The sequence below is a fragment of the Epithele typhae genome (genome assembly GCF_022376455.1).
Source record: "Epithele typhae strain CBS 203.58 chromosome Unknown BXZ73scaffold_51, whole genome shotgun sequence".
Taxonomy (NCBI): Eukaryota; Fungi; Basidiomycota; class Agaricomycetes; order Polyporales; family Epitheliaceae; genus Epithele; species Epithele typhae.
In genome coordinates this window covers 169,781-191,966 of record NW_025954242.1, presented here as the reverse complement: position 1 = coordinate 191,966, position 22,186 = coordinate 169,781, and the positions used below count along the sequence as shown (strand labels likewise).

The following is a 22,186-nucleotide window of genomic DNA, read 5'->3' as shown; positions in this document are numbered from 1 at the left end:
GTCGCAGTGCTCATACACCTGTACATCACCCATATAATATGCACTTGTATCAACTATAAGTACGTCGTTCTCTGTCAGCCCGCCTCAACGACGGCGGGTGGGTTGTTGGCACCGATTGTTCAGTCAGGCCGAGCTGCTGGACTATGCCGGCAAGTGGGCTGACATCTCCTGAAGGCAGGTTGGCGTTTTCTGCTTTCATCACTTCGTCACTCTTCTAACTTTGATGTGCGTATTATTTGGGAGGGTGTTCTAGGTCAGAACGTACCCACCCAGAACGGGGTGGTACTATGCTCTCGAGTCAACCCTGTCAAAGACGGAGTCGCAGCCAGGCGAAAATATCAGCAGTCCCCCGCAGGTCTCGCCTGTGCAGTGTGCAGCCCATCGCGCCTGCGTTATGTGGTCAGCCTCACATGCACATGCGTGTGCTCCGAAGGCGACCGGTTATTTATGGATGGGCTGACCGTGGAGCAGGGTGGTGGGCGGGCACGGCATGCCTGCCGAATGTCCGCCGCAGAGGCGCAACCCATCTTTGCCAGCCGCAGAACTCGAGGTATAAAAGCCAGCCTAGCCGGAGACAACTCCTCAGCAGCAGCTCATTCGTCTTCGTCTAGCATTTTCTTTTGCTCTCAACCGTCTTCTCTTCTTTGCTTCACGAACTCCCTCCACACCCTCTTCTTCAACCCTCTGCCAACTCCCGAGTCTACTCCCACGATGCAGTTCAAGTCGCTCTTCCTCGCCCTCGCCACCCTCTACGCCATGGTTGCCGCGTCGATGGTGACGGTCTCGTACGACCATACCTACGACAACGCGTCGAGGAACCTGTCGATGACGGCGTGCTCGGACGGGCCGCACGGGCTGGAGTCCAAGTTCCCGACCTTCGGCTCGCTCCGGCATTTCCCCAACATCGGCGGCGCGGTCGCGATCGCGTTCTGGGACTCGCCGTCGTGCGGCTCGTGCTGGCGGCTCACGTACGAGAACCGGAGCATCAACGTCCTCGCCGTCGACCACGCCGCCGATGGCTTCAACATCGCGTTCGCGGCGATGAACAAGCTCACGAACGGCCAGGCGAGGTCCCTCGGCCGGGTCAACGCGACGGCGAAGGAGGTGTCGGCGAGCGCGTGCGGGCTTTGAGCCTGGAGGTGAGTTCAGGGGGCGCTGCGCACTGGATGCATTTGCTCACCTGTGCCGTGTATCTGCAGCTCCCTACTCTCGATGAGTTTTACGAAATCAGGACTTTGGACACGGACATCACGGATTGCTATCACCATATCATGGACTTGTTTGTACACGCTACACGTTTTGTTTGAATGCACGCTGTATTCTGAGCGTCGATATAACCCGTTTGCTGAGAGACCGTCAGCCAACGATTTGCGGCAGATCCGAGATCCGAGGCCTGGGTGCATGTGATTACCCCGCGGACGGTCCCTCCGGGCGAGCGCCTGTTCTGCGCGTTCAAGAGCTCGCCCAGGCTTTCGAGGTTGGCCCATTGCCTCCATCCCGTCGCCCCGGCCACTCTCGACCATGTTCCGCGCTGCTGCTCGTGCTGTCGCCCCTGCTTCTTCTTCTTTCCGCCAGAGGGTACTCCCTCAGTCTGTGGCTGCCACGCGGTTCGTCCTACACACCCATGAGATGCATGTATTTGCAAGGACTCATGTCGATGTTGCAGACACTTCTCTCAATCACATGTAGTAGCATTCGAGTTGAGGCCCACGTCACTGGACACATTCACGGAGGAGGAGGAGATGCTCCGCGAGTCCGGTGCGTTGCACACGGTGCTCTGCAGAGTGCCCGCGAAAGGGCTCACATTCGGTTCCAGTCAGGAGGTTCGCGGAGGATGTCGTGGCACCCAAAGTCCGTACCATGGATGAGGAGGAGAGGATGGATCCCAGTGTCATCAAGGCGCTCTTTGAGCAGGGCGTGCGTTACCCCGTACAGACTCTTCACTACATCTCCATGCTCAACCTTCTCTGTCCCTTCAGCTTATGGGCATTGAGACCAGCGCGGACCACGGCGGCGCCGAGTCTTCCTTTACTTCCGCAATCATTGCAATTGAGGAGCTCGCACGCGTCGACCCCTCGGTATCCGTCATGTGCGACGTTCATAATACTCTCGTGAACACCGTTGTCCGCAAGTACGGCACCAAGGAGCAGCAGGACGAGTGGCTTCCTAGGCTCTCTGAGTCCATGGTGAGTGTTTGCCTTTGTCGTATCAGCCGTATGTGCTCAACAATCCCTCCCCAGCTCGGCTCCTTCTGCTTGTCAGAACCGGCCTCAGGTTCCGATGCGTTTGCTCTGCAGACAAGGGCGGTGAAGGACGGTGACGACTGGATCATCAACGGCACGAAAATGTGGATCACCAACTCATATGAGGCCGACTTCTTCCTCATCTTCGCCAACGTATGTCTTCTTTCCCTCTTTCCCTCTCCTTCGCCGCCCTAACCCGTGTCCCTTCAGATTGATCCCAGCAAGGGCTACAAGGGCATCACCTGCTTCATCGCGACCAAGGACATGGGCATCCAAATCGCCAAGAAGGAGCAGAAGCTCGGCATCCGCGCCTCCTCCACCTGCTCCCTCGCCTTCGACGACCTCCGCGTCCCCGCCGCGAACGTCCTCGGCGGCGAGGGCAAGGGCTACAAGATCGCCATCGAGATCCTCAACGAGGGCCGCATCGGCATCGCCGCCCAGATGCTCGGCCTCGCCCAAGGCGCGTTCGACAAGGCGGTGCCCTACACCTTCCAGCGCTCGCAGTTCGGCCGGCCGGTCGCCAGCTTCCAGGGGCTCGCCTTCCAGCAGGCCGAGGCCGCGGTCCAGCTCGAGGCCGCGCGGATGCTCACCTACAACGCCGCGCGCCGCAAGGAGGAGGGCCGCGAGTTCGCGCGCGAGGCCGCGATCGCCAAGTACGCCGCGAGCCAGGTCGCGCAGAAGGTCTCTGGCGCGGCCATCGAGTGGGCTGGGGGCGTCGGCTTCACGCGCGAGACGGGGATCGAGAAGTATTGGCGTGACTCGAAGATCGTGCGTTGGTTCTCCACCTCGCGCTTCTCCCGCTCTCACCCTCGTGCCGTCTTTCGCAGGGCGCTATCTACGAGGGGACGTCGAACATACAGCTGCAGACTATCGCCAAGTTCATCCAGAAGCAGTACTCATGAGAGAGGGCTGGATCTGTTTCGTACCATAGGAAGGCTTGATGACACACTGTACATTGCATCACACAATACTTTCGGATATTATCCATCGAGCGTAAGTTCTCGACCGTCACTTCAGAGCGGTGTGCATGATTGCAGCAAGTGAACAAAACAGCAGCATCAGAAAGGCATAAGGCCTAGTGCACCCTGGCAAGACCCTTCGATATCCGCAATCTGCAGACGGCGTGTGAGCACAAGCGCACAACAACGCACATATCAGCCTCACCTCCTTAGGAGCGTTGACACTTAGGACCACCGGGCGTTTCTTGCCAACCACCACCTCATCCTCTATCCGGATGCCGATGTTGTGGAAGTGCTTGGGGAACTCCGGTAAAGGAGGCACATAGACGCCTACGGAACGCCATGAACGCTAGCCAGACAGATCGCAGGCAGTCCGCTCACCCGGTTCAATGGTGATGACCATGCCCGCCTTCACCGGTGCGTTAGTGTTCGTCAGACTAGACTCGTGTAGGTCTGCAGAGAGTCACGTCAGCGAGCGACGACGGGACACTAGGGAAAAGCACATCGCACCAATCCCAACCGGGTGCCCCACCAGATGGGGGTACAGCGTGTCCAAGGAGCCTGAGCCCAGCGGGAAGTTAAAACCTATCCGGTCGAGCTCCCGGCGGAGCTTGCTCGACGACTCGCGGTGGAGGTGCATGATGGACATGTCGGCCTCCTCCGTGCAGAGCGTGATGAGGTGCTTCTGGACCTCGAGCACGGCGGTGTATAGGGCGGCTTGCTCGGGGGTGAATTTTCCGTTGGCGGGGAAGGTACGAGCTGGGGTGCATAGACATGAGGGCGCGTCCGCGGGTAAGGTGCGAGAGGACGTACTGATGTCTGAGGCGTATCCGTTGTATTCGCAGCCTGCGTCGATTAGGACCATCTCGTGGTCCGCGATTAGTTGATTATTTGATGTGTAGTGTATAATGAGTGCGTTGGGGCTGCAGATAACGGTGAGTAGAATGGCATGGGGGCATACACGCATCGGCCACATACCCAGATGCTACAACGGGGACGTATGCGGGACGTTGCGACCCTTCTCGGGCGCAGAGGTACTCGAAGTGCGCGGCGACGGCATGTTCGGAAATACCAGGCTCGGTGAACCTCATGGTCTGCGGGTACTGTCGTTACACTTTCTGAAGCAGCAAACACGACGGCCACTCACTTTGTTGTGCGCGTTCGCGCTTATGTCCGCCGCCTGCCGCATAACCGCCTGCTCAGCCTCGCTCTTCACCGCGCGCAGACGGCCAATCTCAGGTGCAAGTGGTTTACGTTTCGACGCGCTCAACGAGTCCAGGATGGAGTCGTACTCCGTGCGCGACATGCTGCCCGGGGTAAGGTACTGCCCAGGTGCACCCGATCAACGTCCACACCCTCCGCACACACCTGACTGAGCAAGCTTACCTTCAGCAACGTTTTTGGCGACACCGCGCGCGACCTCTTGGAATGGTTCGGCACGTCGATGTACACGGCCGACGCGATCGCGGTGACACTCTTCAGCACACAGGGCAGCGCGGCGATGGGCTCCGCCTCGTCCGCGCCGAAGAACTTGATCACGTCGTCGGGCGCAGTCTTCGCCCCGTCCCACTTCTCCTTCATAGGGTCCGTACCGGTGGAGAAGATGTACATGTAGTACCCGCGCGGGCTGGACGGCCGCTTCTCGAGCACAAGCGCGGCGTCGGGTTCGTCGAAGCCGGTGAGGTACCAGAAGTCGGACGACTGGCGGAACTTGTAGCTGAACGCGGGGAGCTTCAGCATACAGACGAAGGTGGTCATTGAATGACACTCACAAGATCTCTGGGGCACAGAGCAAGTCGTATGTGAGCTCGTGTGTCGGACGGGAGGAGGCAAGCCCACTCACGTCCACTCATGTACTTCACCTGGCCCGCCACGCACACGACGACACTCCCGTCCGGCAGTCCCTTCATCAGCTCCCTCCGTCTCCTATCGTACTCTGATTGCTTGATCCCCGGCGTGGTTTCATGGTCGCGTATGAGGTGCGGATGGGACTTGGGGAGTGGCTGGCCATAACGGGTGGGTTTGAGCTGGGAAAAGCCGTTGACGGAGACGGCGGTGGCATGTGTGCGCGCATGACTCGCGAGCGGGTGGGGAGAGTGTCGCAGGCGTGGTGGGACGAGGGCAGCCCGTGCCAGAAGCGAGTGAGACGGTGGCAGCGAGCGGACAAGCATGAGCGTCTCTCGCTCGGACGCGGCGGCTGAGCGGACCGACGATCCCTCCTCCTCCTTCCGTGACGCCGACTGACCCATCCCTCGTCCCCCTTGCCCCTTATGGGACAAAAACACCAAGCCTTTCTCATCGTCCGTGTAAAGTATCATGACAGGCCAGCAGGCCACCCTGGCAATCGTCGTTGCATCGCCGCCTTACGCGACCAATTTTGCTACAGCTCCTTCCCTATTACTGCCCGCGCCGCTTCATAGAATGTGGCAATCGTGCTCGCTGAGGTCTGCAGCCTAGATGGCCAGTATGCCCGCCGCCTAAGCCTGTCGCCCAAGATTCCACACATACCGTGCCCTTACACTAGCTCTCCACTCGGCGTCGCGTGGATGACCAACCTCCTGCCAGACGAGCAAGGCGATTACTTTGACGTGAAGGACGTTGCCAACCCCCGCGTTTTGTTCCCTTTCTTGCCGAACTTTAGCCTCGACGATCTCGAGTGGTAATAGATACGTGAGCGCAGAATGGTACCAACCTCAAAATTAGCGTGTATCATCGAGTTAGCAATGAGGTGTACGAGTTGTCGCTGTTGAAACGCTGATCAGTTGGGTGGAATCAACAACGGCGTGCGTGTGCCATCAATGTGAGAAGATTGGGTGAGGTAGATTATGGCAGGAGATGATCGCTGAGGAATTGACGATACTTACAACCTGCGACCATCATGGACCACGGCGGCCGGTGCACGTGGGCGCCAGCAAGCGCCTGCCGACGCAACTTCTCTGACTACTGCTTTGATCCTTTTGTCTTCCCATCGCCTTCGACATACCATGAGCCACAACCACACATCCAAACGATACGCCTTACATTACCAGCCTCCGATCCTGGAGGCGCAAGTCTTCTGGCAATAAGACAATCTGCAGTCTGAAAAATCGCAGACTATGGGTTCAACTTCTGGCTGAAGGTGTGTTCCTTCGTTGAAGGTGATCGCGCGCTCTAGAACACGGCCCTCAAAGATACTGCCGCGTAAGGAGGTCTTCGATTCTGGGACCATGCGCATTAGACCGTCCGCGTGCGGTTTCGTGCAAATCCTTCTCTATCTGGTGTAGAAGGCATCCCATCCGTCGCAAATGCCATGGCTTACACTGTGCGCCCACAAACGAGTGGTACGGTCGAAGATGTCGGGTGATTACCACGGATCACCGTCGAACTGGGGAGTAAGTGGGTGGTGGGTGAAGTGACAGGTGAAAATTGAGATCCAAGGAATCACCATCTTTCTTGGGCTTATTCACGATGGGTGGAGCGCGCGGTCTTCTTACATAAGCAGCCTATTCCGAAATGTTGCAAGTCACTCGAACTGCGGTGATTATTGCGATCCACTAGTTCTAACGACACTCAGCTCACAACCAAGTTTTGGGTGACCGACTTATGCCATTCAAATCACCAGCTAGTACTGTACACGTACGATACTCTGGCATATCCGTCTCATCTGCGGTGCGCTATTGCTGATCCACGAGACTAAACTCCATCAGGCACTAGTAATTGTGGTAGTAAGCACAATGGTGAAGCATCCTAGTGACATTTCCCTGACGAGATTTTCACCCTCTTCACGAGTTAAAAATGCGTTGTCATTATCTACACCACATATGGGTGGATTCACCATGTCTCGGAAAATGATACCATGGTGATTCAGAGCAGCATCTAGCTCACAATCACCAACTCCGTTCACCCGGGAACCTGGCGCCTTCCAACCAGCGCCAAAGATGCGAACCTCGGGGTTCCTACCATGGCACGAGGTGAATGCCACCCAGAACGGCTGGGTGACGTGACGGGTGACTTTCACCAGCGGTGGGGCGCACAGTGTTAGTACTGCCTATCGCAGACGCAGCCGATGCAGACCCACACGGCGGACTGTGATCAAGGGTCCAGCGTGCAACGCGAAGGCTGCGCCGACCCTCACCGACCCCGCGCTGAGTCATTTCCCTCGCTCTGGCGGAGGTCCCAGTGGGTCGATTTCGAATCCTCCTGCTGGCTCGAGGTCTCTTCCCACATGTATAAAGCATCCGTACTGTCCCCGAAGGCGGCCTAACTACCCGCGCGGAACTCTACCATGATCCAGACCACGAAACTCGGCGGGACGGCGGCTGACGTCGTGGTGGCTAAAGTTGCAGTACGTGGAACCACGCCATACCTATCGTTCTCTGCTGAACACTTACATGCACTAGCATGGACTGATGACCATGACGTATGTACACCAATATAGGCATGGATGACACTTTTCTGACATGTACACATGCAGTATGAGGGGGAACGTTCCGGATGAACAAGCCTTTGAATCAATCAAGAGTGGTGTCGACTCACTCCCTCCGGGCGTGAAGATGATGCTGAATAGCGGCGAGTATTCCCTCGCACTCACTGTGCATCTTACGTTAACCCTATGCCGCCCCACAGCTGATTTTTATGGAGAGGGTCACGGTATAGGCAACCTGGAGCTTTTGGCCCGCTTTTATGACAAGTACCCGGAATATGCGGATCGGACATTCCTGTCCGTAAAGGTCGGTCACATCTCCTGCGCATACGAAGGACATGCAGCTGACCATTGCGTCAAAGGGGGGCTTCTCGATGATGTCGGAAGGGACTCATACCTTGTGCGTGTCTCATAAGTTTTACATCATCGGATTCCCGACGCCTGCGCAGAGAGACAATCTTTAAGACTAGTGTCGAGCGATCTATCACCGCACTTCGCGGGACGAAGAAGATCGACCTTTTTCAGCCGGCACGCCTCATGCGTGAGTTCACCGTGGAGGACCACGTGAGGTACCTCTCTGCGATGATCAAGGAAGGGAAATTCGATCACCTGGGGTTTTCCGAAGTGGGCGCGGCTTCTCTGCGACGTGGTCATGCGGTATGTCATCGGTTTTCTTCACTTCATCGCCAGGCCTTGACACCATAGCCTTTTGCTCAACTCAGGTGTACCCGATTTCCGTGGCCGAGATCGAGATCAGTCCCATGTCTTACGAAGAAGAGACGAAAAAGGGTATGTGCATTCCAATCCAGATCAAGTTTTTATCGTTTACCCCATTGTAGTCATCGCTGTAGCAGCGGAGCTCGACATCGCCATCAACGCATACTCGTTAGTCGACATGCCTCCCAGGTTGCGCTCCTGTTTCTCACCGTCTGTCCCTGATTAGTCCCCTCGGCCATGGCCTCACAACTGGCAACATCAAAACCGTCGAAGACCTTAACAGTGCGCCAACCTTTCTGTATGATCACCCGGCGTCGACACTGATTTACTGCATAGGCGGATTTCTTAGACTCGACCGCTTCAAGGGGGAGGTTCGTATCATCCATGAGTTTGGCGGTCTAGGCGGCGGTTGACGCTCCATCGTCAGAACTTTGAGCACAACCAGATTCTCGTTGCAGCCTTGGTGGCCATGGCTGGCAAGAAGGGGTGTACGCCTGCCCAGCTCAGCATCGCCTGGGTGGGTTCGCTTGGCGACAAGATCATCCCGCTCCCTGGATCCTCGTACGTCTCCTTCGGGACTTCTGTCCTTCCCAATACGGTCGCGCTCAACGTGTGTGTTCGTTGCAGGAGGAAAGAGCGCACGCTCGAGAACCTGGGCGCGACCAAGGTGGACATGACCACGGAGGACATGGCTGAGATTGCGAGTATCCTCGAGAAGCACCCCGTCCGTGGTCACAGGTATTTCGGCGAGAGCGTCGATGTGCGGTTGTGGGGATGAATCGCGCTCGGCTCTGTCGGGAGCGCATAGGACTGAGGAAATAAAAAGAATGCGCCGTGAACAATTCTCGATGAAATTTGACGTGAGATCTCCAAACGATAACATCGTTATGTCTTCGTCTGACCTCAGCAGAGTGGAAATAAGGCACAGCATCACCTGCGACTCCGTACCCCGGTGAGAAGGATCGAGGGGGCGCGCGACGCTGAGGACGGCCTGACATGCGGCGTCAGACATGGGGTATTTGGACCCGCCGATGAATTTTTCGTTTTCCTCCTTTGTGTCTATGTGTACTCTCGACCAACAGGCCCGGGCCCTCAGAGGTGTGTACAAGAATGTTCAGGGCGGAAGGCTAGTATTCATCATGCTCTGTCGCATTAGGAGAAAATGACTTGCGCCCGAATACTGGCACCATGGGCCCAAGAGCTCGGAAATGGATGTAAGGCCAAGATCGAATCGCTGCACGCAGCGCATCCCTCAAGGCCTCATAGGACGTTGTAATCAGGGGTGTGTCGGCAGCACCTAGGAGCCTGGGCACGATTGTGGGCCCGGCGGCCCGGTATGTGCCGTGATGTCGAACGTCCCTAAATGGGCAGCGAACATGACTTCATCTTCCTCCTTTGTGACTTCGTGGGTGCGGCTGGGCCGACGCTTCCGCACACTCCCGAGATGGACGATAGTGCGCGCATTTGTGACTCGTCGTCCTCTTCCACAATAGGACAAACTCACCCAGGCCACTGCTCGGGATCGAAGAAAGGATCCGGGGTGGATTGTATAAAGTCGAGTCGCTGTATGCGCATCCCGGCCCTTACCCCCCTCGTCCCCCTTGCCATCCTCGCCCGCCATGGGACAGAGACACCAAGCTTTCCTCATCGCTCGTGTACGCCCCCACGGTGCTCCAGCCGGCCACCCTGGCAACCGCCGCTGCATAGCTGCCATCCACCACCAATGGTGCTATGGTTCCCTCCCCCTCAACGCTACCCGCCGCTTCATCGACCTCATTCGCCAACCTCTGAACGCGGCCGCTCTGCTCTCCGAGGTCCGCAACCTGGACGGCAAGTACGGTGCTTTCGGTAACAGAGAGCCCACAATCCCCGATATCCCATGCCCATACACGACCTCTCTGTTCGCCACCGCCTGGTCGACCAATCTCGAGACGGGTGAACAAGGCGAATACTATTCCAGTGGATTCTGTTATCTCGACGCCCCCATGGGCTGCTGGGATGGCGGTGAGTGTCTGCCCTTGTCTCGTCCGGACAACGCTAATGCTGTCGAAGACAACAATGACGGTATCACCATCATTGATGTTACCGATCCCTATAATCCGAAGTATTGTTTCATGGTGGCCGACGGGCCTGTACTGGATGCCCCCGGATATCTTGTACAATACTATGAAGATGTCCTTGGATCCACGGACGACATTGGCGAGGAGCCCAGCTCAAGTAAGTGCTCAGCCGTTTGCGAGTTCTGTGCAGTGAGCTCAAACAATGGTATCTCACAGATGCCCATCTCCAATACCTTCGGAATTGCATGCGGCCTTTGCGTAATGTTCCGCTCATTCCATCCAGCCGCCTACAAGAGGCATGGCCTTATGAGCGCTTCTCGGACCCTCCTGCCTCGCGAGACCAGGGCGTTGCGGGAAACGTTCCACCGTCTGAGTCCGGTGCTAGTGACTCACACACTCTCACCGCGCGCAAAGCGGTGGAAACCGGGTGTATCGACGACCTCGTTCAACTTAGTCGCCTTCCAGACGGGGCTCAGCATGTAAAGGACGCTATCGGCGGGTTTATTCCCTATCCAGACAACGCCATGGACCTTCTCGAAGAGGTCTTGCGGGAGACGCACAGGAAGCACCCGAACTTCGTCGACTTGTCTGGCATCCAGCTTTCTCGCGAGCAAATTCTCCGGGTGCTCTCTGGATGGGACGCGGAGGTCAACTGGCTGGATGTCTCCAACAACGCTTCCACCGTCGTAGACGACATCGTCACAATCCTCGCCGCCGCGCCCCGTACTCGGGTGCTCAACCTCATCGGCTGCTCGTCTGTCGAAGACGCCCCTCTTCTCTCCCTCGTCCGCGACTATCCTCCAGAGCTGAAGACTCTCGAGGGCATCCTCCATCCGGCTCTCCTCGACGACAACATTTCGGAACCGGGGATGAAGACGCGCCCCTCCGCGCTCACCATCGTCGATGTCGGCAAGCACAAGTGGGACTCCGAACCCTCCTTTTCATCTCTGGCGCTCTTTACTCCCGCGCAAGTCGTACAATCCCTCACAGACTTGCTCCCGATGTACGGACTCGACAAGAAGGACTCGTACCGTCCCAACTACCCCATTCGGGGGATCACCGAACCTGCAGCCCTGCAAGGCTGCGCGCGGGGGCTCGACGACCCCTGGGGCACGCGCACCGTCGCCAATGTGCCGCTCTCGACGAGATGGGTCCCCGCGACGCGAAGGTGCTCTGGGTGTTCTACCTTCACCCGGTCCAAGGATGGGCGTTCCTCCGTCTGACGGCGAGAGAAGACGGCGACGGCGAAAGCGTGCCACGCATCGCCGATGCGTACCAGGGCGAGGCTTACCATCTGAAGGGGTTCTTGGAGTGCATGGCGCAGGAAGGACGACCTCTGCCTACTGCGGCCGCGGTCGACCGGCTGGAAGGCCTTCTCGACGTGAAGGACGAGGGTGGTCATGCGATGTTCCCGTTCCTGTCGGATTTGAGCCTCGACAGACTCGAGAACAATTAGAAAAGGCGAACGCAAGGAAGTTTGGTTGAGGGCAGTGGTGTCGCTTCGACATACGCAAGATGTATGAGAATCGGTAGGAGGAGGGAGAGAATGTCATTCAATCATGCCTGCTAGAAGCACAGCCGCATATGGATTCCTAACCCAGTCAAGAGGATGCGAGACAACTTCAGGGTGCATGTAGTGCGCCTGGGCGTTCTCGATCGGCACCAATAAAGCCGCACATTACATAATGTTTGGCGCCCATCGCGGACTCTGAAACGGGCGGCGGGCGTGCGCCAAACACGCGCAAACTCCTGCCAACTCCAACCATCATGGTGAGTATGCCACGTCGCCCCCATATCCCTCTCTGTTCCCTTTCCAGGTGTTGTGTACTCACCCCAACGTCTGTTCTCCCTCGGAAAACCCAGTACGCCGACTCCGCCATCCCTGCAGACCCTTACAACGAGGCCTACAACAATGATCCGCCTCCTGCGTCCGCCGCACCTCCCTCAGAGTCTCGCGACCTGACCAGCCTCCTCCCCGCGGCCGGTCGCGCTCGCGTAGCCCAGTGAGGTCCTCAAGCTACCGGAGGTCGCCCCCTCCCCGTCGTCCAGCGCAAGCGCCAATTGTATGTCTTGTCCGCATGTTCGAGGCGTGTACGGACTAATTTGGCAAAGCAGGCGCCTAACCCTTCTAACGTGCTCGGTGTCTTTGGACTTAGCATCCGTTCGACCGAGAGGGATTTGGATGACGAGTTTAGCCGCTTTGGACGCGTCGAGAAGGTTGTCATTGTGTATGACCAGAGGGTGAGTTTCGCTTTGCCCTCCCGCCAGCCCTTGTGCTCATACGGTCATAGTCCGACCGCTCCCGTGGGTTCGGATTCATCACGATGTCTACCGTCGACGAGGCGGCGCGATGCATCAAGGAACTCAATGGAGTGGTGAGTCCCGCTGCTTGTCCTCATCTTGCGCAGCTTCTGAGCGGCTTTTGCAGGAGTTGAATGGCCGCCGCATTCGTGTCGACTACTCGGTTACTGACCGTCCTCATGCTCCCACTCCTGGCGAGTACATGGGTCATCGTCGCCGCGAGCCTGAGGTGGGCAGTCGCGACTATGTTCCTCGCGACCGTCACGACGACAGGAATCGCCGTGACCGCGAACCGTACAGAGGCCGTTACGACCGGGACGATCGGGACCGGGACCACTACGGCAGGGACAGCAGGGACTGGCGCGACCGCCGCAGTCCTCCTCCTCGGTCGCGATACTCGCCCGAGTACAGGCGGCGCAGGAGCTACTCCCGCAGCCCCCCGCGTGGCAGCAGCCCCGGCCGGGGTCGGGACTACGACGCTCCGGCGGCCACGAACGGGAACAGCGACTCCCGCTGGTGAAGCAACCGTGCGTTGACTGTCCCATGTGTTGATCGTTACTTTGCTTTGATGGCTCCAAAATGTGTCACTCGCTGTGGATGGCAAGGCGCGGACAAGTGGCAAGCAGAAAGGGCACGGCGGTATTCTTGCGCAAGTTTACGTATCCTCAAGTTCCTCTTTCTGTCTCCGAACTCCGTTCCCCCTTCAATAGCACAAAACCCAACTGTCAAGTTTGCTTTTCGTATCACCTGCAATATCTTGTAACCCCCCTACGACTACATGACATGTGTCCAAGTACAAGACGAATAAATGATGCAAGAGCAGAGTGTCAAGTGCTCACCGTCCAGTCGTCGACCGCAAGTGCAGACCAACTTTGCTGATGTCCTCACTTTGGTAAGACGATTGCCATATGCTCGCTAACCTTCGCACAGAACATGTGCTACTTTGTGTCACCTGTTGTCCCGACCAGGCAAGGTTCTGCAGAGGCTTGTTCCCTAACGCTTGCAAGAACAAGACTCCGCCCCTCCCAGCTCGTGCGTGATCTGGTTCGGGATTGCTTTGCTTGTACCCTTCGTGGTTGTTGTAGCCCATAACCCATGAATACAGACAACGTCATGTTTAGTATCCGCGCGTGGTGTCTACCCGTGGGCGACATCTGCTGTTTCGATACGGGTACTTGGGCCACCGACTGCTTGCAATACTGGCTACGATGTATGACACATACGTCGATGGCATGCATGCCTTGCACCGTGCACGTCGATCACGGTAGCTTACGCCAGCTGGTCGCCCGTGGCGTTGGTGTCGCCACCGAGTGCACGCATGCCTCGAAGGCGTGCGGTCGCCGGCGAGTGTGCCCCGAGCCGGTGATGTCGGGGTCGCAAGTGTTGCAGACAGCGAAGTGGTCACGCTGGCGCCCTCGGCGCAACACCGACGTCAGGCAGCGGGGCGCGCCGTTCTGGTGAACACGACCCCGGAGGCGAACGCGCGGGTGGCGGGGCGTGTGGTACACCGACACTCGTCAACAGCTCTCAGTTCCGTGTGTTGAGTTCGACGGCCGTGGGCGCATGGCGTGCCCAGCGGGCCTCATCTAGTCGCTCGGACGCGCGCTCGGGACGGGACTGTGACGTGGGCAGAACCCAATCCGTCGACGGAGCGCCGCCGCAGATCGCAGCGGGCTCGCGGGCCCAAACGTTCACGGATCTCGACGCGCGAGGCAGCTGGAATTCATCCCGTCGGCCCGAGCGCTCCGTTCTAGGTGTAACGTTCGGGTTTGCTTCTTCCCCTCCGACCATGGTTACGCATGGGGAGGCCGCGGGCACGGACGGTGGGCATCCGTTCGGGCGAAACACTCGTATATACAGTAACACAAGTGTTTGCGGCCCCCGACGGTGGAATGCTAATAATGGGCGGGTTCGAACACACTTCGAGCCAGGCTTTTAGGGGTCTGCCGTCATGTGTTTGCCAGACGATTTATTGGGGGGTAGGCCGGGAGAGGCTCGATGGAACATACACAAATGAGAGGGACTGATCTCTGACAACGATCGCGGTTCGTACGTAATGAAACGAGCACGAGTAAAAGGAATGCGAGCAGGCTGAGGGGCACGTTCGAGTCTGTTCGAGTCCGCTGCCCGGCCAGGAAGGCGCAAGCATATATACTACTGACTCGCACCCGCACGGGCGCTCCGACGCCTCGAAGTGTGCACGAACTCCGCAACGGACATGGCCAATAGCGAGCGGGGGCGACGCTGCCGACAACAGACCAAGAAGACTTCCGGGACCCCATGCCCAGACGATCGACGACGGGAGCCGTTATGCGTACGTACGTTCGCGCGGTCAAAGTCCACACACAGGGATCACCGGGCGCGCAACGCGACACCGCGGACGGCTGAGGTCTGATGGTCGTGTCCCATCTCAAGACACAGAACGTCCCTGTCGCCACACGTGTGCCTCCCCGTGGCCATCCGCGTCCAGCGCGCTCAAAGGGCGCATCTCCCACCGAGAGCCAGATCTAGAGAGGCCGACAGCCCGCGCCGCCCTACACGCGCGAAATCTACACGCGACACGTGTGCGGGCAAATTGCACGCCTCGCGGCGGGGCTCTCAGAGCGTGCTGCGTTGCGGGTTCTGCTCGCGCGTTCTTCGCGTCTCAGGCGCGGCTGCGTGCGAGAGGCTAGACCGGGGAGGACGTGCGTGTAATGATGCGCTCGCTGATTGCAGGGTCCGATGTGGGCGTTCCGACAGGATGGACATTGAGTACGGGGCCATGCGTCACGGCTCTTTGGACGCCGCGACTTTAACCGGATGGACAGACAAGTAAGGACTGAGCGCGAGCGCGGGGAGACCCGGGGGATCAGCAGCTGAGATTAAGGGTTTTGCTGCGAGGAGGCTAACCGTGCGTGATCCCCGAGAACGCCATGAATGGGCGGCACGGGGCTGCGGCGATATGTCGAGAGGAGAAGACATCTGTCGTGAATGCGCACTGCGCGACAGCGTGCACGCTGGGACGGAGGACGGGAAGCGGAGCAAGGTTTGAGACGACTTTGGCCGGGGCGGTAAGTCAAAGACCAGGAACAGGAACGAGGTGTCGAAGTTTACGGCTTCGCTTGAACAAAAGGCGCTGCGAAGGGCGAAAGCTAGGCCGACGTGGGTGGCGAGCGTTGAGTAGATAGGACTGCGTTTGGGCGAGGTAAAGGGCGCAGAGAGCGCAAGTATGAGGCAAAAGAGGCGAGGCTATGTTTTCAGCATCGGAAGTTGGAATATGAGGCTGACAGGGGCGGGCGAAGAAGATCAGCTGGATGGCTGATGGCGAGGCAGCAATGCCGTGCCCGATAGCGTCACGTGGCAGGCGGGCCGCCGTCCCCTCGCCCCGGACACGGACGCGCCCCATCGAAGCTAGCTCGCAGCGGGATGGACGGCGGAGAACGGGCGCGATCGCCCTCGTCAGCTCGTCGCTCGTGCAGGCGGGGACGGTGCAGACAGGAGGGCGGAGGCCGAGCTCGTCGGGCGGGCAAATCGCTGTCAGGGCGCCTGGCGCCCGTCTCGATCACACGAGTCCGCCGGTGGGAAGATGGCCTGGATGCGCCAAATCCTCATCGCCCCCGCCCGCCCGCGTCCTGCCCTCGCTGTCCCACCCAGACGGGCAGTGGGCGAGGGTGGATGCGACGGCGACGAGGGCGACGGGGCGGCGGGGGCGGGGGCGACGGGGCGCGAGGGGGCGGGTCTAGACGCGGCGGCGGGCTGGGAAGCGGCACAACCTTATCCACCATGACGTTGTTTCGGAGGGGCCCCCAGGAGAGGGTGGCCGGGGGGTGGTGAAAAGGGTTTGGCTCGGGGTGATGTTCTACATAACGACGTCAGCGTCGTCATTAGGCCCAGGGCCACCGGTGACTTCACCACGCACCTCTCCTCTCGTCGTCATCCTCTCCCGGACAGCTTCCCTCTTGCATACGGACGTCATGACCGACCCAGTCCTCGCCGCCAGCCCGCCCACCGACAACGTCATCCCCCCAGACGCCTCCCCGCCCTCTCCCTCCCGCGCACACCACCCCGACGCCCCCGCCCATCGCCCCGCCCCAATCCAAAACGCAGCACCTTCGACCTCGAACCCAACCCCTTCGAGCAGTCCTTTGCCCGCCCCTCCAACGACTCCTCCCTCCGCACCCAGCAGAAAAGCCCCGAGTCCACCACTCGTTCCTCCGCCTCCCAGCCCTCCTCCCGCAATGATGACTCCCGCACCTCAAAATCTCAGGACCGCGACGACGGCAAGCCGACTCTTCCCCCGATAGACGCGATCGGCTCCCCCGCCGACCCATCAGCCTACACATGGGGCTTCTCCTCCTCGGGCCTCTCCAACTCCCTCAGGTCAGGTCCCCTCTCCCCCGCCATGCTCGCTGGCCCTCAGTCCAACAACCCCAACGACACCCTTACCGCGTTCGATCCCTCCACCTTCCGCACCGGCCTCACTCCCCGCACCGGCCTCACGCCTGGAACAGGTCTCACCCCCATCATCGGCTCCGTCTTCCCTCCTCCCTCCCCTGGCACCGCGGCCTGGCTCAACCTCATGAACTCCAACGCCGCTCCTTCGCTCTCAAATGTGGCCACCATCACCCCCAATACCCTCTCTGCCATCACCGGCGCACTCCCCCCGGGCCCACCCCACCACAACAGCTCGCCCACGAACCCTTCGCCCCTGTCCATGTCCCACACCGCCGCCTACGCCGGTCGCGAGAACGGCCAGCAGAATGCGAACGCCAACTACGTCACCAGTGCCTCTGAGGCGGCGTCTAACTCGACCAACGGCCTCTTCCTCCTTTCACAGGCCCATCAGGAGCTTACTAAGCGAGAGCAGGAAAAAGCCGCCGCTGCCAGTGCCCAGACAAACGGAAACGCCGTCGGCCCCGCCAACGGCAAGCGCGGCACAAAGCGCAAGAGCACGTACGAAGACGCGATGCTCGAGGACAGTCCCGAGCTCGCCCCCCAGGCGCCCCCGAGTGCCAAGGGCGCTTCCTCCAAGCGGACGCGTTCGAACGCCAACTCGGGGCGTGGGAGGCGCAACCAGTCCGAGAGCCTCGGGGAGGAAGAGGAAGAGGAGGACGATGAGCTTCCACCACCGTCACCAGTGTCAAAGAAGGGAGGCTCCAACCAGTCCAAGAAGCCTGAGACGGAAGAGGAGAAGCGGAGGAACTTCCTTGAGCGGAATCGGCAAGGTAACCTTCGTCTTGTTCTTGGCAGTTGTCGCGTCTATACTGACGCGTACCCTCAGCCGCGCTCAAGTGTCGCCAGCGCAAGAAGGCGTGGCTTTCGCAGCTGCAGGCCAAGGTCGAGTACCTCACGAACGAGAACGAGCGGCTGACGTCCGCGCTGGTCGCTTCGCGAGAGGAAATTGCACGCCTATCGGCCCTCGTCGGTGCTGCGTCGGTTGGTCAACCCGTGCCGCTGCCAGTTTCTGGAACAGGAAATGGTATGTCGCTCGGTGTTGGCGTCGGCGTCGGCGGCACCGTCAACGCTGTTGGCGGTGGTGCTGGTGGTCCTCCTATCAGCGTTAACGTCAGCCTCCCACCACCAGGCAAGAGCGCAGTCGCCATGGTCGGCGGTGGCGGACGAGGCTACGGATACTAGACAACATTCCGCTCGCCGCTTCGTGCACCCCACCAGGGACTGGTCGCCCATTGGGTCGCTTAGAGGCAAGCACGCGACGCCGTGGACGGGGCGCGTGCGTTGCTGTCGTCGGCGCAGGCAAGGTTGCGCGCATACACGTCAGTCACCCTCCGCCGTGTCGATTTCCTTTATGGTCCCTCCTCATCCATCATCGCGGTTATGCACTACACGGACATATCTCCCCTGGTTGTGGCGCGTTTATGCCGCATCCTCGTTGAAGTAGTACGTATATGTTGTACATCTCTTGTAGTGCGGTGGGTTCCCGCCCGAGGGGGGAGCACCGTAGTCATGCATGTTCTTCCGTGCCGCGCAGCCCCGAGACAGAGAAGGTGATGCGTACCAGAGCCTACCATATCCACGATGTAGGCTGCAGAGAGAAGTCGGCTCGAAGTACATTAAGCACTATGATTATTCACCTGCACATACATCGATATATGTTTTACTACCTCGTCGTCCCTTTATACATCGTCACTCGCGTTTCTCGTGCCATGTTGTGAACCAGCTAGGGCTGCGATTGTAATGCACTATGCCGTCATCCGATAGCTGTCAGTACATGCCAAGCGACGAAACCGATACAAACCCACCAGGCGGCGCGACGACGCGTTTTGAATAGCCGTTGGATGCGGCAACCAGCTTAGCACCTCTGTTGCTCCATGTACCGCGCTTGCACTCAGTGCGCAGGCCAAACGGCTGCCTGCGTCGCTGTCGGCCAATATTATTCTTTCTTACTCTGGCAGCTGACGGCCACCAGCGTCTGAATTTCCATTTTCGGCGCTTGCAGACGCAAAAAGTCGGCGGCAGGGGACCCGCGTGCTCCATCTCGTCCTTGCCCCCCTCCCTCGCCCCCCTCCCTTCCACCACCCCCTCGCAACATGCCGCGGATACGAAAGAGTGAGCACAGACGCATTCGTCTCGAGGGGGGCGGGCAAAAGAAAACGGGAACGCTGACCGTTTCGAAACACTCACTCCGCAGAGACGAGCCGGCGGGTGGGCATCAACCAGCGCGAGAAGCTGAAGCACAAGGTCAAGGAGGGCCGGCGGAAGAAGACGCGGGAGGCCAAGAAGAACCCGCAGTGGAAGAGCAGTGCGTCTCGCTCTCTCTTTGTCGCTCTCTCTCTGTCTCTCTCTCTCTCTCGCTCTCTCGGTTGCGCGCGCGCACACACACAGTCCTTGCGCTCGTTTACTGAAACTCTCTCGTCAAACCCGCAGAGCACAAGAAGGACCCGGGCATCCCGAGCGCGTTCCCGTACAAGGACCAGATCCTGGCCGAGGTCGCAGAGCAGCGGCGTGTTGTGAGTCGCCTTCGCGCTTCCCCCTCTAGCGTTGCGAGCGGCGCGCTGACGCGGGTGTATGCGTGCGGGACAGGCGGCGGAGGAGAAGCGGCGGCGCAAGGACGACAAGCGGGGGGCGCAGGCGACCGACGCGGCGGACGAGGGCGGGGACGAGGAGGGGTCGGACGCGGAGAGCGACGCCGGCGCCGCGTTCGACGGCGTCCGCGCGGTGCTCGCCACGCGCGCCCGGATGGACGCTGCCGTGGGACCGGCAGGGGCGGATGAGGAAGAGGACGAGGACGAGGTGCCGGTGCTCGTGAACCGGGACCTGCCGACGCTCAAGGCCGTGATCGACGCCGCGGACGTCGTCGTCGAGGTCCTCGACGCACGGGACCCGGCCGCGGCGCGGAGCGAGTACCTGGAGGGGGTCGTCAAGGCCGCGGGGAAGCACCTCGTCCTCGTGCTGAGCAAAGTCGGTGAGTGCGCGCGCCATCGGACGGTTGGAGCGGTGGGCTCACCCGTCCGCTCTCGGTGCTAGATGCGTGCCCTAGAGAGGCCGTGGAGGCTTGGGCCGCCTTCCTGCGCAAGGAGCACCCGACGCTGCTCTTCAGAGCGGCCTCTGCCTGCCTCCCCGCCGCAGCGGATGCCCCCGCCTTGGGCAAGCCCAAAGGGAAGGGCAAGGGCAAGGCCCGCGTGCCCGCCGACGACGCCTGGGGCCTCGACGCCTTCCGCTCGCTCCTGTCCGCGCACGCCAAAGCCGCGCCCGCGGACCGGCCGCTCGTGGTCGCGCTCGTGGGCGGCACGAACGCGGGGAAGTCGTCGTTCGCCAACGCGCTCGCCAAGGGCACCGCGCTGGAGACGTACGCGCTCTCCAGGGCGTCCCCGCACACCTCCACGACCACCGCGGGCCCGCAGGAGGTCTCGGTGACGCTCGAGGGCGGACGCGAGGCCCGCATCGTCGACACCCCGGGGTGGGCGTGGCACGCGGACGAGGACGCGGGTGCGGAGGAGGCGGCGCGGGCGCGGGCGCGGGACATGCTCGCGTGCTGCCGGGGGCACATGGAGCGGGTCAAGGACCCCCATCCGCTCTGTGAGTCGTCGCGTCTCGTCCGCTTTTTCCTGCTGACGGCGGGGCACAGTGGCCGAGCTGGTGGACCGCGCGGCGCGCGAGGACCTCATGCTGCTCTACAACCTGCCCATCTTCACCGAGGGCGACGCGAACGCCTTCCTGGCGTGCCTCGCCCGCGCGAACAGGTTCATGAAGAAGGTCCGTCTTGACATCCTCTCTCTCTCGCCGTCGATCCCACGGCCGGGTGCTCACAGTTGATGTGCAGAAGGGCGACCTGGACCTCGCCAGCGCGGCCCGCATGGTCCTCCGCGACTGGCACAACGGCAAGCTCGCACGGTACACGTCCCCACCCCCGCCGCCTCCCTCCGCAAGCGCCGCAGGGGCGGACGCGGACACCGGAACGGAGACGGAAACGGAAACGGAGGCGGCGCTCGCCGCCGCGTACGCGCAGAACGCGTCCGTGCTCGCGCGGCTCGCGACGCGCAAGGAGCTGCGCAAGGTCGCGGGGATCGTGAAGCTGCGGAGCGGCGTGCGGGACGCGCGCGAGGTCGTGCTCGACGCGTCCTACTTCGGCGCGGACGCGGAGGACGGGGGCTTCGAGAGCGACGAGGAGGACGGGGGCGCGGTGGCCGACGAAGACGAGGTCGGGGTGGACGAGGACGGAGAGGGGAGCGCGGACGAGGAAGACGAAGAGGACGAGGACGAAGAGGACGAGATTATGGATGAAGACGATGAGGAGGAGGAGGAGAGCCCCCGCCCGCGCAAGGGCTTGCGAAAACGGGCGGCGGTGGCGATGAAGGCCCCCGCGCGGCCCGCGAAGAGGGTTGCGTTCGCGGCGGAGCCGAAGGGGACGAAGCAGGCGCGGTCGGCGGCCGGGGCGAAGGGCGCGAAGGCGAAGGCGACGACGAGCTCGCCGGACGAGGACGGCCGTGCGCGGAGGCCGACGAAAAAGCCGACAAAGGCAGCCGCGAAGCCCGTCGCGCCCAAAAAGATCGCGAACGCGGTCTCCTCCAAGTCCAAGAAGGCCGCGGGCACGGACGGGGAGCAGGCGTACGACTTCAAGCAGTTCTTCTGATTCGCATGTGGACGTTCGTTCTGTTGGTCGTGTACGTTGTGTGTGCGGTCGAGTGTCGGATCACTGCCCTGTATGCTGCCCTGTATGCTACGCTGCTGGCTTGCCGTCCGTTTTGTACATTCTTGTGTGCCAATGCCGTGATGGCTAGAGCGCGTTGTGAGAGATCCACAAGGTGAGTGCACACACAAACGTCCCCATGCTCGGTCGTGCCAGTATTGTTCGTTGTAATCACGGGCCGGCGCCCTCTAGTTAACAGAGAGTAATTACTGCGTGTGCAGTCACTACCGAGTGCTGTGAGTGAGCGCTGAATATTCCGGCAGGTCGGTGAGCTTGGACAAGAGAGACGCAAGCCAAGAGCTCACAGCAAACAAAATCCTAGCGGAGATCGCCTCCGCCAACTGCGTCTGTGAACACGGAGATGTAGGCACCATTTA

General features: G+C 60.3%; 8 protein-coding genes across 8 annotated transcripts; 7 read left to right on the top strand and 1 right to left on the bottom strand.

The window, feature by feature from the left end:
• Positions 1 to 711: 711 nt before the first annotated feature.
• On the top strand, positions 712 to 1,131 carry BXZ73DRAFT_51774 (Cerato-platanin; the record flags this gene model as incomplete). The annotated part of the gene is made up of 1 exon (XM_048020693.1): positions 712 to 1,131. The coding sequence occupies one exon, from the start codon at positions 712 to 714 to the stop codon at positions 1,129 to 1,131; it is 420 nt and encodes a 139-aa protein (XP_047874777.1).
• A 390-nt stretch (positions 1,132 to 1,521) lies between these two features.
• On the top strand, positions 1,522 to 3,145 carry BXZ73DRAFT_104424 (acyl-CoA oxidase; the record flags this gene model as incomplete). The annotated part of the gene is made up of 7 exons (XM_048015876.1): positions 1,522 to 1,607; positions 1,667 to 1,758; positions 1,817 to 1,917; positions 1,980 to 2,186; positions 2,241 to 2,396; positions 2,454 to 3,011; positions 3,071 to 3,145. 7 exons carry the CDS (start codon positions 1,522 to 1,524, stop codon positions 3,143 to 3,145), a joined length of 1,275 nt encoding a protein of 424 aa, XP_047874776.1.
• A 156-nt stretch (positions 3,146 to 3,301) lies between these two features.
• On the bottom strand, positions 3,302 to 5,373 carry BXZ73DRAFT_104423 (peptidase M24, structural domain-containing protein; the record flags this gene model as incomplete). Its single annotated transcript, XM_048015875.1, has 10 exons — positions 3,302 to 3,355; positions 3,408 to 3,532; positions 3,584 to 3,655; positions 3,713 to 3,961; positions 4,016 to 4,125; positions 4,181 to 4,296; positions 4,350 to 4,526; positions 4,589 to 4,919; positions 4,975 to 4,981; positions 5,046 to 5,373. The coding sequence occupies 10 exons, from the start codon at positions 5,371 to 5,373 to the stop codon at positions 3,302 to 3,304; spliced, it is 1,569 nt and encodes a 522-aa protein (XP_047874775.1).
• A 2,093-nt stretch (positions 5,374 to 7,466) lies between these two features.
• BXZ73DRAFT_51840 (aldo/keto reductase) lies at positions 7,467 to 9,099 on the top strand (the record flags this gene model as incomplete). The annotated part of the gene is made up of 9 exons (XM_048020710.1): positions 7,467 to 7,526; positions 7,582 to 7,601; positions 7,656 to 7,915; positions 8,056 to 8,261; positions 8,327 to 8,393; positions 8,444 to 8,489; positions 8,548 to 8,603; positions 8,711 to 8,882; positions 8,949 to 9,099. 9 exons carry the CDS (start codon positions 7,467 to 7,469, stop codon positions 9,097 to 9,099), a joined length of 1,038 nt encoding a protein of 345 aa, XP_047874774.1.
• An 841-nt stretch (positions 9,100 to 9,940) lies between these two features.
• BXZ73DRAFT_79930 (uncharacterized protein) lies at positions 9,941 to 11,837 on the top strand (the record flags this gene model as incomplete). The annotated part of the gene is made up of 4 exons (XM_048023188.1): positions 9,941 to 10,325; positions 10,374 to 10,538; positions 10,598 to 11,549; positions 11,612 to 11,837. The coding sequence occupies 4 exons, from the start codon at positions 9,941 to 9,943 to the stop codon at positions 11,835 to 11,837; spliced, it is 1,728 nt and encodes a 575-aa protein (XP_047874773.1).
• A 311-nt stretch (positions 11,838 to 12,148) lies between these two features.
• On the top strand, positions 12,149 to 13,202 carry BXZ73DRAFT_79929 (RNA-binding domain-containing protein; the record flags this gene model as incomplete). The annotated part of the gene is made up of 5 exons (XM_048023187.1): positions 12,149 to 12,151; positions 12,245 to 12,384; positions 12,469 to 12,622; positions 12,673 to 12,756; positions 12,810 to 13,202. 5 exons carry the CDS (start codon positions 12,149 to 12,151, stop codon positions 13,200 to 13,202), a joined length of 774 nt encoding a protein of 257 aa, XP_047874772.1.
• A 3,513-nt stretch (positions 13,203 to 16,715) lies between these two features.
• On the top strand, positions 16,716 to 18,298 carry BXZ73DRAFT_51846 (uncharacterized protein; the record flags this gene model as incomplete). Its single annotated transcript, XM_048020712.1, has 2 exons — positions 16,716 to 17,886; positions 17,943 to 18,298. Coding segments are annotated over 2 exons (1,527 nt in total), but the record flags the coding sequence as incomplete, so codon positions are not given.
• Positions 18,299 to 19,209: 911 nt separating this feature from the next.
• Positions 19,210 to 21,752, top strand: BXZ73DRAFT_91796 (P-loop containing nucleoside triphosphate hydrolase protein; the record flags this gene model as incomplete). The annotated part of the gene is made up of 7 exons (XM_048026117.1): positions 19,210 to 19,228; positions 19,311 to 19,421; positions 19,547 to 19,629; positions 19,703 to 20,084; positions 20,147 to 20,698; positions 20,748 to 20,875; positions 20,943 to 21,752. 7 exons carry the CDS (start codon positions 19,210 to 19,212, stop codon positions 21,750 to 21,752), a joined length of 2,085 nt encoding a protein of 694 aa, XP_047874770.1.
• Positions 21,753 to 22,186: the final 434 nt, after the last annotated feature.